The sequence below is a fragment of the Calliphora vicina genome, chromosome 1 (genome assembly GCF_958450345.1).
Source record: "Calliphora vicina chromosome 1, idCalVici1.1, whole genome shotgun sequence".
In the NCBI taxonomy this organism is placed as follows: Eukaryota; Metazoa; Arthropoda; class Insecta; order Diptera; family Calliphoridae; genus Calliphora; species Calliphora vicina.
This window is the reverse complement of record NC_088780.1, coordinates 13,940,932-13,957,884: the sequence shown is the minus strand read 5'-3', so window position 1 is coordinate 13,957,884 and position 16,953 is coordinate 13,940,932. Positions and strand designations below refer to the sequence as shown.

Genomic DNA, 16,953 nt, shown 5'->3' with positions numbered 1-16,953 from the left:
TTCAAGTTGACACAGCAGGTTCTTCTAGGGTTGTCATCAGAGGTGTGTTCCAAACCTTAACATAATATAGTGGTATGTGCAGTATCCAGTGCGACGCAGATGGCTGCGTCAAACTCTTAGGGATAAAGACCTCTCACACTAGAATTTGCGATCGCCTATAAATCCAGCCTGACTTTCTGCTTCTCAGCATACATATAGATATAAAGGGTAAATCAGTTAAGACCGGTGTTTTCGACAATCATGTGGAATTTTTTGCTTTCGGAACTTGATTCCATAATGTGTAAAACTGTTGGGTATGTTGTTGTTGTAGCAGCAGTATTTGCTGAGTTGACAGCCCTTGGCCGAGTGAACTCGGGTCATTCCGGTGCGTAAAACCGGCTGTCGTGGGAATGTTGGTGATCTTGCTGTGGCTGTTTCCGGGAAACATCTGCCTACAAACCTCACTAAGTATATTTAGCGGTGGGAGCAATGATAGTGGACTTAGTGAATCCTAGAAAAACGGAACTCGTAATCATTTTGGGAAACTACGCCTAAATTGGGTAGAATTCTGAATCTAGGATAGTGGGAAGTATTTGACTCCAACACTGGAATTTGAATATCCAAGCGAATGCGTCCAAGGCAAGTATTGCCATATATGCATGCAGAAGGGCCATCTCCAATCAGATACACGTTCGATATCGATATGTATAGATCTACAAGTCAGTGACTGGGGTGGATAGAGGCTTTTACATTCACCGATTTCGGAGGGGTGTTTGCAAAAGTCTGCAGAATTAATGCAGTGTTATAAACGCTTACATTTTCGCCATAAAGAGAGCGTTACACTGGTAGTGGTAGTACTGGATGTTAGGTGAGAAAATTCGCATTTGTACCTGCAGTAAACCTGCAAATAAATCTGTTAATGTTATCGCGGAAGAACTTCCTAAATCAGGCTGGTTGGTGTACCGCTTTCATGCTGAAATTTACTAGTACAGCTTGAACTTTATGGATCTGCTAAGACCAGATGGTCAACTTTGACTACTTGCTCGTTATCGAAGCATACATGGTCCATATACCACAACCACAGAACGTCGGGCCCCTCACGGGGTCGTTGGGGTTGAAAGGACACTGTTTAATAGGTTCACTAGCTTAAATAAGGAATATTCCTTCCAATGACCTCTGTAGAAGTTGTCATGATGGGAAGGAAAGTGTGGAACAACTCTTTGCTGTATTCTATCGATGACCAGGACTTCGACAAAGGGTAGTCCATTTTTGTACGACCTAACCTACCTATCGAGGGTGAATATCTTTAATATAAAATGATGGAACTAACACCAATCACGGGAGCAGTTCTGTTTCAGTTCCCCTTTCTCTAGGCATTAAACTAATATCTTATAAAATACTTGAACGACTTTAGTCCATTGAAACCTTTTCAAAATAAAACACCGCTTTCTTTTCTTTAATAAAACTTATACATAGTACATATAAATATACATTTATTGTTAAAACAAATATATTTTCAAAATAAAAAATAAAAATAATGACAAAAATACATCACTTCTAAATATGGGCTGATCATACAAAAAATATTCGCAATAAAATCATAAAAAAATATATGTTTAAGTAATTCTTAGAATTAGTATTTATAATTACTGGGCTGATGTTGTTAATATTTAAATCCTACAATGTATTTTTATTTTTTATTAATAAACTAATAAAATTCTAAACATGGAACATGGAAATCACCATATCTCTAAGCAACATCACACATACAATTTACTCCTTTAAGCCTCTTCGGGTTTGATGAAATCCATAAAAGTAAGACGCGATTGTAGACGAGATTTGGTATCGCGTACATTGTGATCAATCCATTGTAGATTGAAATTGATAGTTTCAAAGGCGCTCTGGACGCTCTTTTCGGACTTTTTGAAGAATTCCTTTTTCGTTTCAATGAGAGAGGAAAGTTTGTTGAGATCTTCGGAGTTAATGATTTGGCTAGCCAAGGGTGATAGCAAATGACCCAAATCGTTGGAATATTGACCATAACTAGAGATTTTATAAAGAAATTTAATATTTAATGAATGAAATTTTAGTTAGTATTTTCATTTCACTTACTAATCATTGAGTTTATCAATATTTTCCATAAAATATTGCTTGGCTATGGGGAAACCAACTTCGTTACGTGCTATGGAACTGAAGGCATAAGTAGCATCCTGTTTGCGTATATGGCCAGACTTGTCATAAGTCATGTCCACATAGTTTTCTAAAGTTTTTTGATTGCGAGAACAGGCCAAGGAGAAGATAATGGTACGTTTTTCCGTAGCCACATTTGATTCCTTATACCGCTGCCACAAGAATTGCCAATCATCCTGATCGCCATGACGTATGGCTGTACAATAAACAGTAGGTCTAAGATCTACGGGTATACTATTTTCGGTATTTGGATTACGGGAAGATTTCCATTGTTTAAAGTATTTAATGGAGTTTTGTACACAATCCTCCATTTCCAAACGACACGCCCAGCCGGCAATTAGAGACTTGTGCAAGACTTTGGTAAATGCGCTGGAATCCTCAAATTTAGTATTATTAACACCGCCCAAATAGTTGTAAGTGGGCTTAATAATATAACGCATGTAACGCTGTGAGAAAAATTAAAGAGAAATGAAAAATTACCTAAAATATAATAAGCGAAAAACTTACCTTAAACATTTCATAATTGGATTCGAATGGTTTCAACAATCTATTCACACTGCTAAGGCCATCCAAGGCTGCTCTCCAGGGCAAGTATTCACGCTCTTGTATCAAATATTCCAAAACATCAAAGGTAATATCATAATCATGATAACCACTCCAGGCCAACCAGATAACATCATCAATCAGTTGAGCACGATTCATAACATGAATACCACTGAAATCTTTACTATTCAGAGTCGCGTTTAACAAACTCCAATTCTCGATATCGTACATCACACGATAAACACCCGACAACTGGATGTTGAACAGTACCCATTCATTCTTTTTGGCCAAATTGTTTAGTCTTAAATTTTTACTTTTGCCCGCTTCATCACATTCCAACCAATTTTGTGGCGTGGTAGTTTCAAAGTTTATCTTAGATCCCGTGGTATAACTTAGAGGCACCCACCAGCATTGCTCCTTATCAGTTTGCTGTTCGGTTAGGGTTTTGTTCTCCAAAAATCTATGCTGAGTAATTTCTATCGAGCCAGTTTCATAATCACGTGTTACTTTAACCAAAGGATAGCCGGTTTGTAAAGTCCAGGAATCCATTATGGTCTTCATATCGTACTCTTGATGTATACGATTGTAACGATGAGCTTTTTCGGTAAAGGCCGCCCACAAATCATCTTGTTCGGCATTAGCGTATTTGTGTTTCTTGAGATAATCGCTGACACCCTCGAAGAAAGCATCCTTTTCCAATATGGAATGCAACATTCTCAAAACAGCCGAACCCTTTTTATAGGAAATCGAATCAAATCTTTCACCTATTTGACTGGTGTTTAATATGGGTTGCGATATGGGATGACTGGATAATTGAGCATCTCTGCGGAATATAGCCAAAGTATTCTCCAACGATTCCTCATTGTAGGACTGCCATTCGGGGCTTAAATGCTGCACCCCCAAACTGGCCACATAAGTGGCAAAACCTTCATTCAACCACAAATCGGACCACCATTTCATGGTTACCAAATTACCAAACCATTGATGGGCCAATTCATGTGCTATCACCTGAGCAATACGCAGTTTATTGGAGTTGGAAGACACGTTGGGAGCAAAGAGCAGAGCAGTCTCACGGTATGTAACCAAACCCCAATTTTCCATAGCGCCTGCACTAAAATCGGGTATGGCAATTTCATCTACCTTCTTGAGCGGGAATGGTATACCGAATATATCTTCGTAGTATTTCAAAACTTTCGGTCCAACTTCACTGGCATAGTTGCACTGATCGATGGCTTCAGGTCTAGCCCATGTTCGGAACATAATATTATTATTTGATTCCGCATTTGGTTCGGACTGTTTGTAGGCAAAATCGTTGACAGTATAGGCTACCAGATATGTGGACATGGGTACAGATTCTTCAAAGATACTCCAGACAAAATCGTTGAGACCAGTTCTGGAGAAAACAAATATATTGTAAGTCCCAGAAACTCAGAAAGAGAAAATGTCTCAGATTCTGAGAAATTTTCTATAGAAAAGTGTCTCAGAAACTGAGATATTTTCTATAGAAAAAATGTCTCAGAAACTGAGATATTTTCTATAGAAAAAATGTCTCAGAAACTGAGATATTTTCTATAGAAAAAATGTCTCAGAAACTGAGATATTTTCTATAGAAAAATTGTCTCAGATTCTGAGAAATTTTCTATAGAAAAATTGTCTCAGATTCTGAGAAATTTTCTATAGAAAAATTGTCTCAGATTCTGAGAAATTTTCTATAGAAAAATTGTCTCAGATTCTGAGAAATTTTCTATAGAAAAATTGTCTCAGATTCTGAGAAATAGAAATTTTCTATAGAAAAATTGTCTCAGATTCTGAGAAATAGAAATTTTCTATAGAAAAATTGTCTCAGATTCTGAGAAATAGAAATTTTCTATAGAAAAATTGTCTCAGATTCTGAGAAATAGAAATTTTCTATAGAAAAATTGTCTCAGATTCTGAGAAATAGAAATTTTCCATAGAAAAATTGTCTCAGATTCTGAGAAATAGAAATTTTCTATAGAAAAATTGTCTCAGATTCTGAGAAATAGAAATTTTCTATAGAAAAATTGTCTCAGATTCTGAGAAATAGAAATTTTCTATAGAAAAATTGTCTCAGATTCTGAGAAATAGAAATTTTCTATAGAAAAATTGTCTCAGATTCTGAGAAATAGAAATTTTCTATAGAAAAATTGTCTCAGATTCTGAGAAATAGAAATTTTCTATAGAAAAATTGTCTCAGATTCTGAGAAATTTTCTATAGAAAAATTGTCTCAGATTCTGAGAAATTTTCTTTAGAAAATGTGTCTCAAATTCTGAGAAATTTTCTTTAGGAAACCTATAGACTCCTTTTTATTTATTACTTACAAAGGTGCCTGCTTTTCCAAAGGCATATTACTTAAGGCCGTCAAGGATTTATGATGACCCATCCATATTACAAACTTGGCCTTGTATGCGGGTTCATCTAAACAAGGGAAAGCGGCACGAGCATGTGCCGGCTCAAATTGAGTAACCGAAAGCCATCTGCAATTATAAATAATACGAAATTTATGAAAACTACTTTTCCAAAAACTTCCCCAATTCCTTACAAACCTAGTCTCATTGGTCTCCTTAACCACATACGAACTACGATAATAACCATGCAATTTCTCATTCAACACACCAGTAAAATACAATTTCAATTTATACGTTTGGCCCTTACGCAAGGTCTGGCACAGTTGTATAATGAAATAATCCTGTTCCGGCACCTGAGTTACCGTCAATAAGCAATCCATTTTCTGATCATCATCGTAACTCTTCAATTTTATACGCGACTCATCCACAGTTAAATTCTGAGAGTGCAACGTAATATTGGTGGTGTCCTGTAGCACCTTGAAACGTATGGAAACCTGACCATCGAAGGTTAGATTAGCAGGATTATCCAAGTGCGTGATAACTTTCAATTTATAACGATCCGGCTGTATGGAGGTGGGTAGACGATAATATCTATAGCTGTTGTCGATGATGGCGGCATCGCAGCAGCAGGAAAACCAGCTTAAGCCCAAGACTAGCAGGACCAAGTAGGTGAGTAGTTGCTTCATGGTGGAGGGTAAAGAGAAACTAAAAGATAATAGTATAAGGGAACAAATTATGGGTTAAAAAATTTAATTAGACTAAGAATTGATTTTTTTATTTTCAATAATATAAAATAAGAGGTAAAATAAAAAGAAAGTGTGGATATTTCAGTAGTAGAGGTCGACTAGAGAATAGGCTATTTTTAGAAGAAGGTACCGGTTTTAATGCTATTCAGATTTATAAGTTTTAGCCTGTGGTCTGTTCATTGCAGCTGTTCTTTTTTCTTTCATTAGAAAACAAGCCACCAATTTTATTTTTTATTAGTATTCTGCAGAAATGGTGTGAAATTGAAACAAAATAAGACAAATATTAAAATATTAATCCTAATTTTAGTAAGAATAAAGTTTACGAATCGATAGAGCCAGTTTCTTATAAATTCTGACTAAAATGTTGTAGTTCAATTCAAAATTTTATTTTGATTATGCCATTTATTCAATTCTTTTTCGATTATCATTTAATTAAATATATTATTGTTGTGGTTTTACCATTTTAATAAACTTTTGCAATAACTAATGATACCAATCATTTTTTAGTAGGGTGTAAGGAAGAAAAAAATTAATCTAAAAAGAAATTTGTGAAATGTCATTAACATAAATAATAACAATAACTGTTAGGTTTAACACTAAAAGAAAATTTGTGGTAAATTCAAGGCCTTGCCTTGACAAGCCATCGTTTTGTATGCACATGGACAAAGCGTCGGCAGAATTACGGACATAAATGTGTTCATATTCTTCGGTGTGGGGAAAACGAGTCAATGTTTATTTAAATTCATAGTTTTATTGGTCATTTTTTAAAATGGTTAATTAAATTTTAAAAATCAAATTAAATTGTAAATGTTAACCAGTCCATTGACCCCATGTCTTGACAAGCCATCATTTTATACGCACATGGACAAAACGTCGGCAGAATAACGGACAAAAATTTGTTCATGTTCTTCGGTGTGGGGAAAACGTATCAATATTAATTTATGTTCATAGTTATCTTTGTAATTTATTTAAATTTGAACCTTAATATTGCCTATTGGCTAGGATTATGTACTGAATGAATAAATAAACAAAATAAAACAAGTAAGAGATCTATATTCGGCTGTGTCGAATCTTATATACCCTTCACCAAATTATACTTTAAAATAATTTTTTTTAAACAAAATTTTATTTTTTTTTTAATTGTTTTTCAAAATTTTTTTTTTCGAAATTGTTTTTTAAATTTTTAAAAAAAAAGTGTTTTCCAAATTTTTTTTACAAAAAAAATTTATGACAAACAATTTTTTGATGAAAAAAAATTCGGGTTAAAAAATATTTTTCCCGATTTTGAACCATTGTAGGTCCAACTTACCTTCTCACGAAGGTGAAGGGTATAAAAGTTCAGGTATTTTTGTATGAAAATGACATTTGATGTCAGACATAAGGAGTGAGGAAAAAAACACTTAAACTTAAGTTAAACTGTTCAATATAAAAATTCGCGAAAATACGTAAATTTATTCAAATATTGTGCAAATTCAGTAAACATTAAAATATTGGCATATTACTCATTATTTATAAATTTATACACTTTTTCCGGGAACTCTCCCATTAAAAATGTTTTAGATGCTTCCGTTACCTTTTTGGACGAGGATAATTCCTGGGATAACTTTCCAATGTTCTATACCACTCAAGGGTCTTTTTTCATAGTGCAATGATGCCAAATCGGGCCAGAAATATGAAGGCACTCGGTACTGTACTGTTAAGAAAGGTAAGAGCCGTTTTTGTAGACACTCCATAATATATATTTCTGTGTTTATCGTGCCTAATGTCACAAATGATTGGCTTCTATAGCCACAACTGCAAATGGCTTGCCACACAAGAAACTTCTTGGGAAATTTTGTTTTTTTTTTTGTGTCCGGTATAATTCCTGAACATAACACCGTCAAGAGCTGTCCACATTTAAGGACAAAAAAGAGTTTGCTGCGTAAACAATTAGATGTCTTGTTATGACGGGGGGTAATTTATAGGAGGAATGTGAAATTCCCAATTGTGTTTGTTGTAATCAAAAATAGTTTGTAATAAAAGTTTGCTAAATTTGAGGTTATGAAGTAAAACTAATTTAATGTCAAGAATTGTGCCGTCATCCTTTGACATTTATTTAGCACAAACTTAGAAAATTTTCACTATTGAACGAATGGAAAATTTGTGAATTTTTTTGGGCAAAACTGAATAAAAACAATGCATTTTCAACAAGATCATCATTAGTGATGAGGTAATGTTGACATCAGCGATATTTGGTTCCTGTAAGACGGCGGCACAAGCCACACATCCAGTTGTTCAGTTGTTGCCTTTCGCGGTGGCGAAATTTCTCGTTTGGCGATGTCAATTGGCCACCTCTTATGATTTAACGCTACCGATACCGCTAAGCTATCGTTACCCTCAAAATACCCTTTCATTATATTCCATTATTAATAAACATATTTTTACTTTACATTAGTATCAATGTTTTTTTAATTTTTATAATTTCTTAGTAGTATAATCAGGTTGGGAGACTTCAATAAACTAAATCAAATTAAGTTTTTAAAAGTTGTTTAAAAAATCACAAATAAGACTAAAAAAGGGGACTTACAGTTGTCATCATTACGACACTTGAATCTGTATGTCGGAAAATATATTAGCAAATTGTCTTACTTAAAAGTTTTAACCATAGAGAAATACACATAGAGCGGAAACTATAAAGAGAATCAAACATAAATGTTACTCAAAATAATCACACATACGAGTATTGTTTTTGTTTTCACATAATTTTGTTTATTAAAACCATAGAGAAATATACATAGAGCGGAAACTCTGCTGTCAAAGACCTAACTCAGTTGTCAAAAACCTAAGTGGTAAGAATGTATTAGTAAATAAAATAATGTGAAAACAAAAACAACACTCGTATGTGTAATTATTTTGAGTAAAATTTTGGTTTGATTTTTTTCTAGTTTCCGCTCTTGTTGTTTCTCTATGATTAAAACATTCTCAGCACTTAGATTTTTGATAACTGAGTTAGGTCTTTGGCAGGAGAGTTTCCAATCTATGTGCATTTATCTATGGTTCTCTCAATTATTTTCATACAAATACTCATATTTGTTCTAATCTGTTTTAATTTATTAATTAACAAACAAACAATATATAAAAAAACTGGGTTTCTTTTAAAACACAATTAACGAGAAATTATTTATTATTGAATAAAACCGCGTTCACTCTACGTCATGAATAATTTAACACTTGTAAATTGATATTAGCAGGTTTAGGGGAAACAAAACTAAAACAAGTAATAAATGCCCAGCAAATATTGAATGTTAAATAGAAATTTAAAGTGAAACTTTTTTTGGAGTATACAAATTTTAAATTGGCCATAAATAAAGTTTGTTTACATAAAATAAAAAAATAAAATTGACACCTTTTTGAAATGTTATTTAGATAAAAATAAAAAATGTTTATTTATTTATATTAATTTAATTTTAAAGCTGCATTGCATATGAATATTTATATTAATTTATTTTTAAAGCTGTTGTGTTTTTTATACTTGGTTTTATTTATAAAGATTTACTACTTTCAATTTTATTTGTTATTGATTGACATAAGCCAGGAATTATGTACCTACATTTATTGATTTTTTTGTTAGGTTTTAATTACATAAATATGAAAAAAAATATATTAATTTAAATGAGTTTACTTAAATTATTATTCAGGGCTAGTAATTGTCTTGACAAATTGCCGTGGGACGCTTTCCAAATTTTAATGAGATTTGCATGTTATTGACAATCTCATTGAAATTATGGAACATTAGAATTAAATTAGTTTCAATTATTGAAACGAGTGTTTAGCCTACTTTCTAAATATAATATGATTCTACAAAAATGTGATATTGTTCAAATATTCAAAGAGTTTTCAATATTTTAAGGTTAAAAAAAGTGATCGTTATGATGGGTCAAACAAAGTTCATTTAAAGCTGAGTACATGCCAAAATGCCAAAAAATACTGCATAATAAAGAAATTTCTGAAATCCTAAAATCATCTATGTATTTGAACAAATATATTGGTTAGCATAGACATTTATGTATATGATCATATCGTGTTTTGCCTTTTTGCCAAACATTGACCTTAAAAATTCTGTATTAAGAATCCTTCTTTTACAACAAACTTGTTGAATTAATCCGGTTATTGTAAATATTCAATATACAGTGTGAAATGGAAGTTTCTAATCAATTATAAATTTCAATAATTCACACAAAAAAGGCTAGAATTGTTTTTGAGAGTAATGAAGATCGTCCATGTTTTTTATAGGAAAAATGTCTTACATTCTGAGAAGTTTTCTATAGGAAAACTAACTCAGATTCTGAGAAGTTTTCTATAGGAAAACTAACTCAGATTCTGAGAAATTTTCTATAGGAAAACTAACTCAGATTCTGAGAAATTTTCTATAGGAAAACTAACTCAGATTCTGAGAAGTTTTCTATAGGAAAACTAACTCAGATTCTGAGAAGTTTTCTATAGGAAAACTAACTCAGATTCTGAGAAGTTTTCTATAGGAAAACTAACTCAGATTCTGAGAAGTTTTCTATAGGAAAACTAACTCAGATTCTGAGAAGTTTTCTATAGGAAAACTAACTCAGATTCTGAGAAGTTTTCTATAGGAAAACTAACTCAGATTCTGAGAAGTTTTCTATAGGAAAACTAACTCAGATTCTGAGAAGTTTTCTATAGGAAAACTAACTCAGATTCTGAGAAGTTTTCTATAGGAAAACTAACTCAGATTCTGAGAAGTTTTCTATAGGAAAACTAACTCAGATTCTGAGAAGTTTTCTATAGAAAAACTAACTCAGAATCTGAGAAGTTTTCTAGAGAAAAACTAACTCAGATTCTGAAAAGTTTTCTAGAGAAAAACTAACTCAGATTCTGAAAAGTTTTCTAGAGAAAAACTAACTCAGATTCTGAAAAGTTTTCTTTAGAAAAACTAACTCAGAATCTGAGAAGTTTTCTTTAGAAAAACTAACTCAGATTTTGAGAAGTTTTCTATAGGAAAACTAACTCAGATTCTGAGAAGTTTTCTATAGAAAAACTAACTCAGATTCTGAGAAGTTTTCTATAGAAAAACTAACTCAGATTCTGAGAAGTTTTCTATAGAAAAACTAACTCAGATTCTGAGAAGTTTTCTATAGGAAAACTAACTCAGATTCTGAGAAGTTTTCTATAGAAAAACTAACTCAGATTCTGAGAAGTTTTCTATAGAAAAACTAACTCAGATTCTGAGAAGTTTTCTATAGAAAAACTAACTCAGATTCTGAGAAGTTTTCTATAGAAAAACTAACTCAGATTCTGAGAAGTTTTCTATAGAAAAACTAACTCAGATTCTGAGAAGTTTTCTATAGAAAAACTAACTCAGATTCTGAGAAGTTTTCTATAGAAAAACTAACTCAGATTCTGAGTAATTTTCTATAAGAAAACTATCTCAGATTCCGAGAAATTTTCTATAAGAAAAAATATAATTTTTAAAAATGTTTTCTTCGTTTTTTGTTTGAGACATTTTTGTTCCTCACTGTATTGTAAATATACAACACATTGCATTTACATACTCGTAGTTACTTTTTTTTGTCTATGGCCATGACGATGGTCAATAAACATCAAGATGTCTTATAAGGAGTTTTAAAAAAAACAAGTTATGGAAAATTGTCCAAATACTCTTGGGTGTTAAATTGTGCAGAATATGGCATGAAATATGTTTTTAGTTTTTTTTTTTCATTGTAGTCATGATTTAAAGAACATCAAGCGGAGCAGAAACTATTGCAAGAAGCATGACTTTACAAAAAATACTTTAATCGCCATTTGATTACTGGTTTGGCACAAAGAAGGTTAAAAAGTCATTTTCGAGAAAAACGACTTAAGTTTATTTCAAAATCTTCATAATAGATTTCCTTTTACACACAACCTTGATTGGGGTATGGATTTTAAATTTGATTTTGAGCCTAATGTGAACAGACTGATTATTATTTTCTTTGATTTTCTTTCAAGTAGGTCAAAGTTGTAGGTTATGTTTAAATTCACATAAAGTAAGAACATCATTGATAGATCCACTACATTAGATGAATGTGAACGGAATATTTAATATTTGGCAAGATTGTCTACCGTTACCGCTAAGCTACCGATAATAAAAATAAAGGTTAAGCTTGACTACCGTAACCTATAAAATATTGTTATCGAAATAATTCTAACTATCGTTACCGAAATAATAAAAGTTTACTTTCAATAATTGAGTATTGCAGGTTAATTTTCGAATTTTGTAAACTATATATTCAATTAAGTCAGATCGTAATTCCCTTTTCATTACAATACCGTTGTCATAATAAACGAAATTACCATTAACGCTAAATCACAGTTATCATTAGTGATTTTTTTAGTTGTAAAAATTCGGCTGTCACAACCAATCTGTTTTATAAGATTTTCAATAGTATATTTCATACTAATGTTCTATTAATAAATTATTACTTAATACCTAAACAAATATTAACAAATTTTATTTTTATTATTTTTACACTCAATTTCTCTTTCACTTTTTGTTTAACGGATTTGTAATGCATTTGTTTCATGCCTTTTTAAATGTCACTGCATAATATTTCAAATAAAAATAAATAATAATAAACAAATTCATAAATTACTGGTCCGCCCAGTCGGCAGAGCTGTAAATGAATCATTAATTTTTGAATTAATTCGCGAATCATTCACACAAAAAAAAAATGAATTGAATGAAATTTGAGTCAATTTAAATGAATTTGGTAAAAATTAATTGCAATTCATTTCCAATTCAAATGAATTGCAATTCGCTTCTAATTCAAATGAATTTGTCAAAGTGAATTGCAATTCATTTCCAGTTCATTTGAATTGATTTTGAATACAATTCATTTTACAGATTCATTTGAATTGAAAACGAATTGCAACTCAGTTTTACAAATTCATTTGAATTGGAATTAATTCGTTTGAATTGATTCAAATATCATTCAATTATTTTTTGTTGTGAAAAGAATTAATTAAAAATTTAGCTAATTCGTAACGAATTAAAATCCAAAAAAGAATGATTCATTTACAGTTCTGCCAGTCGATATTTCCCATCTGATCAGGGCGTTCGAAAATTTAATTCGTTTCCAAAGAGAACCTTTTTAAATCATATTTAAACCAGTATTATTGTCATTATTATCTCTAAATATAAATAAGTGCCCTGGAGACGATCAAATAAACCCGTCAATCAGTGCATATGTGTGAGTGTCGTATGCTTGAAGCTAAAGGAGACGTACAAATAAATAAGTCAATCACCATTTGTATTTGGACGCACTTTTCCATTATTACCAAAAATCTCGAAGAAACTGATTTTTTTTTTGTTAATCAGAGACGTAAAACACATATGAATATTTTATTTCATCCGTGAACGGCAAACACAAAGCAAATGAAATTTGATTGCCAATCAGAACAGGAGACGATCAAATAATCAGCCATCAAATGAAAAAATCAAAACTTTTTGATTTCCATCAATCATTGCCGACAACTCGTACGTGTAGCCGAAAAAGAACGACTGCACGCACACAACTATGTGATTGATGTGTTTATTTGACTTTAGATATTTTAATATTTTGTTTATTAAATTTGAAATGAATTAATTCCGAATTCAATTTTCAAAATCGAATTAAATCTTTCTTAGCACTTCAATCATATTGAATTTATTCTTTATAAAGTCAATGAAGTTTTCATTAATTCAAATCCATTGCAAAATAGCTTAATTCAATTGAATCAATTCAAATATATTTTAAATTGGCTGACGAAGATCTGTTTAAATGTTAAGCATCTTAATATACATTTAAGAACTTAAAATTTTAATTTGTATTAAGTCGATCTACTAGAAAAGTTAATTTTCCTGGTTTGAATAAACATTTTTCTAATTTTCTTACACGAAGAAATTAGTTTTGGTTGTGATAAGAGAATTTATTGCTAATAAATTAATTTAGTCTAAATAATCGATATTTTCGTTTATGGCTAAACAATTTTTAGTTGGAGTGACAAAAAGTCGGTTATTTAAATCGAAATTCTTCTAATCGATTTAGAATTCTATAGTTGAAATAAAAAGTCGACTTTTCGACCGTTTCTAAAACGTCGACCTTTCGATTTCTGAAAACAAGAATTTTCGAACGTTCGACTTTTTAAAATTTTTTAATAGTCGACTTTGAAAAGTCATATTTTAATATAAAACAAGTAAGAGAGCTATATTCGGCTGTGCCGAATCTTATATACCCTTCACCAAATTATACTTTAAAATAAATTTGTTTAGGTAAACAAAATTTAATTTTTTTTTAAAAAAAGTTTTTTACAAATTTTTTTTAAAATTTTTTTTTTTGAAAAAATATTTTTTTTTTAATTTTTTTTTTGAAAAAATATTTTTTTAAAATTTTTTTTTTTGAAAAAAAATTTATGACAAAAAAAATTTTTTGATGAAAAAAAAAATTCGTTTAAAATATATTTTCCCGATTTTGACTCATTGAAGGTCCAAATTACTATAGCCTTATCTACATTGTTGCAATGGACTTTGAAATATCTATCATTAGATATCCATATTGTCTATATTAATGACTTAGTAATCCAGATATAGATCAAAAATAGGTCAAAAATCGAGGTTGTCCCGGTTTTTTGTTCATATCTCCGTTATTTATGGACCGATTTTGCTGATTTTAAATAGCAAACTTCTCGAAAGCATGTCTGACAGAATTATTGAAGATTTGGATCCCGAAGATATCTGGGGTCTTCAGAAAATTGATTTCAACAGACAGATAGACAGACAGACAGACGGACATGGCTTAATCGACTCCGCTATCTATAAGGATCCAGAATATATATACTTTATAGGGTAGGAAATGAAAAATGTAGAAATTACAAACGGAATGACAAACTTATATATACCCTTCTCACGAAGGTGAAGGGTATAAAAATATATATTTTCTAGATTTATTAATGAGAAAACTAATTTTAAACATTTTTTTTAGTTGACTTTTTGGGATAACGTAATTATTTTTTTCCTACCAAAAAGTCGATTTCGATTTGTTTTTAGCAAAAAGTCGATTGTTCAAAAAATTGCATAATCGACTTTTGGACCCTAATTCGATTGGCAAAACATCTCAATGCATTTGTTCTGTTTTAAGAAGTAATAATAATGTAACTTTAAGACGATAACTTATGAAGAAATTCCTTAAATTTCTAGGGAATATCTGAAAAAATATTCTTGGGAATTTCAATTTCAATTCAATTTATTTATTGATAATCTGTAAGCCAAGAATTCTCGGCAAAATGTTCCGGATTAGGAACCCCATTCGATAACTATATTAATAATGAATCATAGGCAATATTAATAAGAATAAACGGTCAAAATTTGTTCCGTTTTGCTGCTCCCTATTATATTTAAAATATTTGAATTTGGGGCATGAATTAGTATTCAAACACAAATTTAATTTGCAAAAAAATTCTTCGGGAATGTAACGTTTGAATTTTGCCATTCTGAAGGAGTTGCGGACAAAATTATTTTAGCTGTTCCCTAGTATAAAATATTTGAATTTAGGGCATAAATTTGTATTCAAACACAAAATGTTTTTTAATTTTATTTGCTAATACTTCGAGAATGTAACGTGAAAATTTTGCCATATTTTAGCTGCTCCCTAGTATAAAATATTTGAATTTGGGACATGAATTTGTATTCAAACACAAAACTGTTTCTGTAATTTGATGTTTTATTTAATACAATTAAATTTAATGATTTCACTTTTGCAAAGATTTCAAATAGATTACAAATAGGAAATTACAATCAATGACACTAATAAATACGATTTATTTTAGTAAAACATTCAATCATCCTTGTGGAAATATTTTAAGATTAAAACATTTCCTGACTTTAGAAAAGTTGTTAACAAATTTCCTAAAGTTCAATAAGAATATTGAAATTTCAATGAAACAAAACCGTTACAATTAGTTTTGGAGACAGATAAAAACAACAACAAAAAAATACACTGACAAAAAATAACAATTTAATAAAAATAATGAAGGTTGAGGTTGTATAGCTTTTTAGCTGTTTTTGGTTGTTTAATACATTTTAAATCGAAATCAATTGGCAACTAATTATTATGCAAAACTGTCACTTTAATTCATTCATATAATATTTTTGTTTTTGTTTGTAAATTTAAATGTTGTTGTATTAATTTATTTCTTACAAAAAAACGTTTAAATAAAAAATTTTAAACGTAAAAAGTTATAACATGGAATACGTTGCGTGAATAATGAATAAAATTTAGTATTAAGAATTTAAAACCCAAGTAATGATTTCAATTAATTTTTTTTTTATTAAAAAAAAAAACACATAAACAATTTATATTTATTAAAAGTGGTCAGACAACGCTTCATTGATTCTTTATAATAAAGTTTAGTTAACTTGAACTAATAATAATTTGTAAAATAATGTAATTTTTGTTATTTATTTTTTCATATTTTTAATTTTGTAATTGTGGTTTTAATTACATACATATGTACGTTTGAAAAGTGAAACGTACAAACAATTGTTATAAAACAACATAAAGATTTTTGAAAAAAATTTTGCAATAAATAGTTTTTTAATTTGTTTTGTTAAATAATTGATTTATAAAATTATGTTCATAAGTCACTGCTAGCAAATTGTTTTATGTTTAATTTATTTTTTTTATTAAGTTTTTTTTAACAATCACCTTTATTTCCACTTAGTTTTTAAAATAACGTTTTTTTTTTTTAAATTTTCCTGTTGCTGTTGTTTTTGGTCAACAGCTTGAACAACCACTACCAACGCTTGTCTGTGGTTAACTGTTATTGGTTTTAACGTCCACTGTTAACTTATAGTGCAAATCGTCTAAACTACCACAAGTTTCTTAACAAAAAATAAAAAAACAAAATTCGAAACGATTCAACAACCATCGCCACACAACAGCAATGATGAAAAATTCTACCTTTTGTTTACAGTTGCCAGATTTGTGGGCATTTTGGGGATATTGTGGTTTAATGAAAGATTTTAAGTTTGTTTTTGTTTATTTTACATAGGGGAATGACATATTTTGTATGACCCGAAAGGAAATTGAGTCTAATTTGTAAA

General features: G+C 30.4%; 1 protein-coding gene across 1 annotated transcript; it reads right to left on the bottom strand.

The window, feature by feature from the left end:
- Nucleotides 1-1,425: 1,425 nt before the first annotated feature.
- LOC135949503 (aminopeptidase N-like) lies at nucleotides 1,426-16,705 on the bottom strand. Its single transcript, XM_065499087.1, has 6 exons — nucleotides 16,556-16,705; nucleotides 5,278-5,784; nucleotides 5,053-5,208; nucleotides 2,677-4,105; nucleotides 2,092-2,615; nucleotides 1,426-2,022 (listed from the first exon to the last, which is right to left on the bottom strand). Exons 2-6 carry the CDS (start codon nucleotides 5,763-5,765, stop codon nucleotides 1,761-1,763), a joined length of 2,859 nt encoding a protein of 952 aa, XP_065355159.1. The 5' UTR covers nucleotides 5,766-5,784; nucleotides 16,556-16,705; the 3' UTR covers nucleotides 1,426-1,760.
- Between the last annotated feature and the right edge of the window lie 248 nt (nucleotides 16,706-16,953).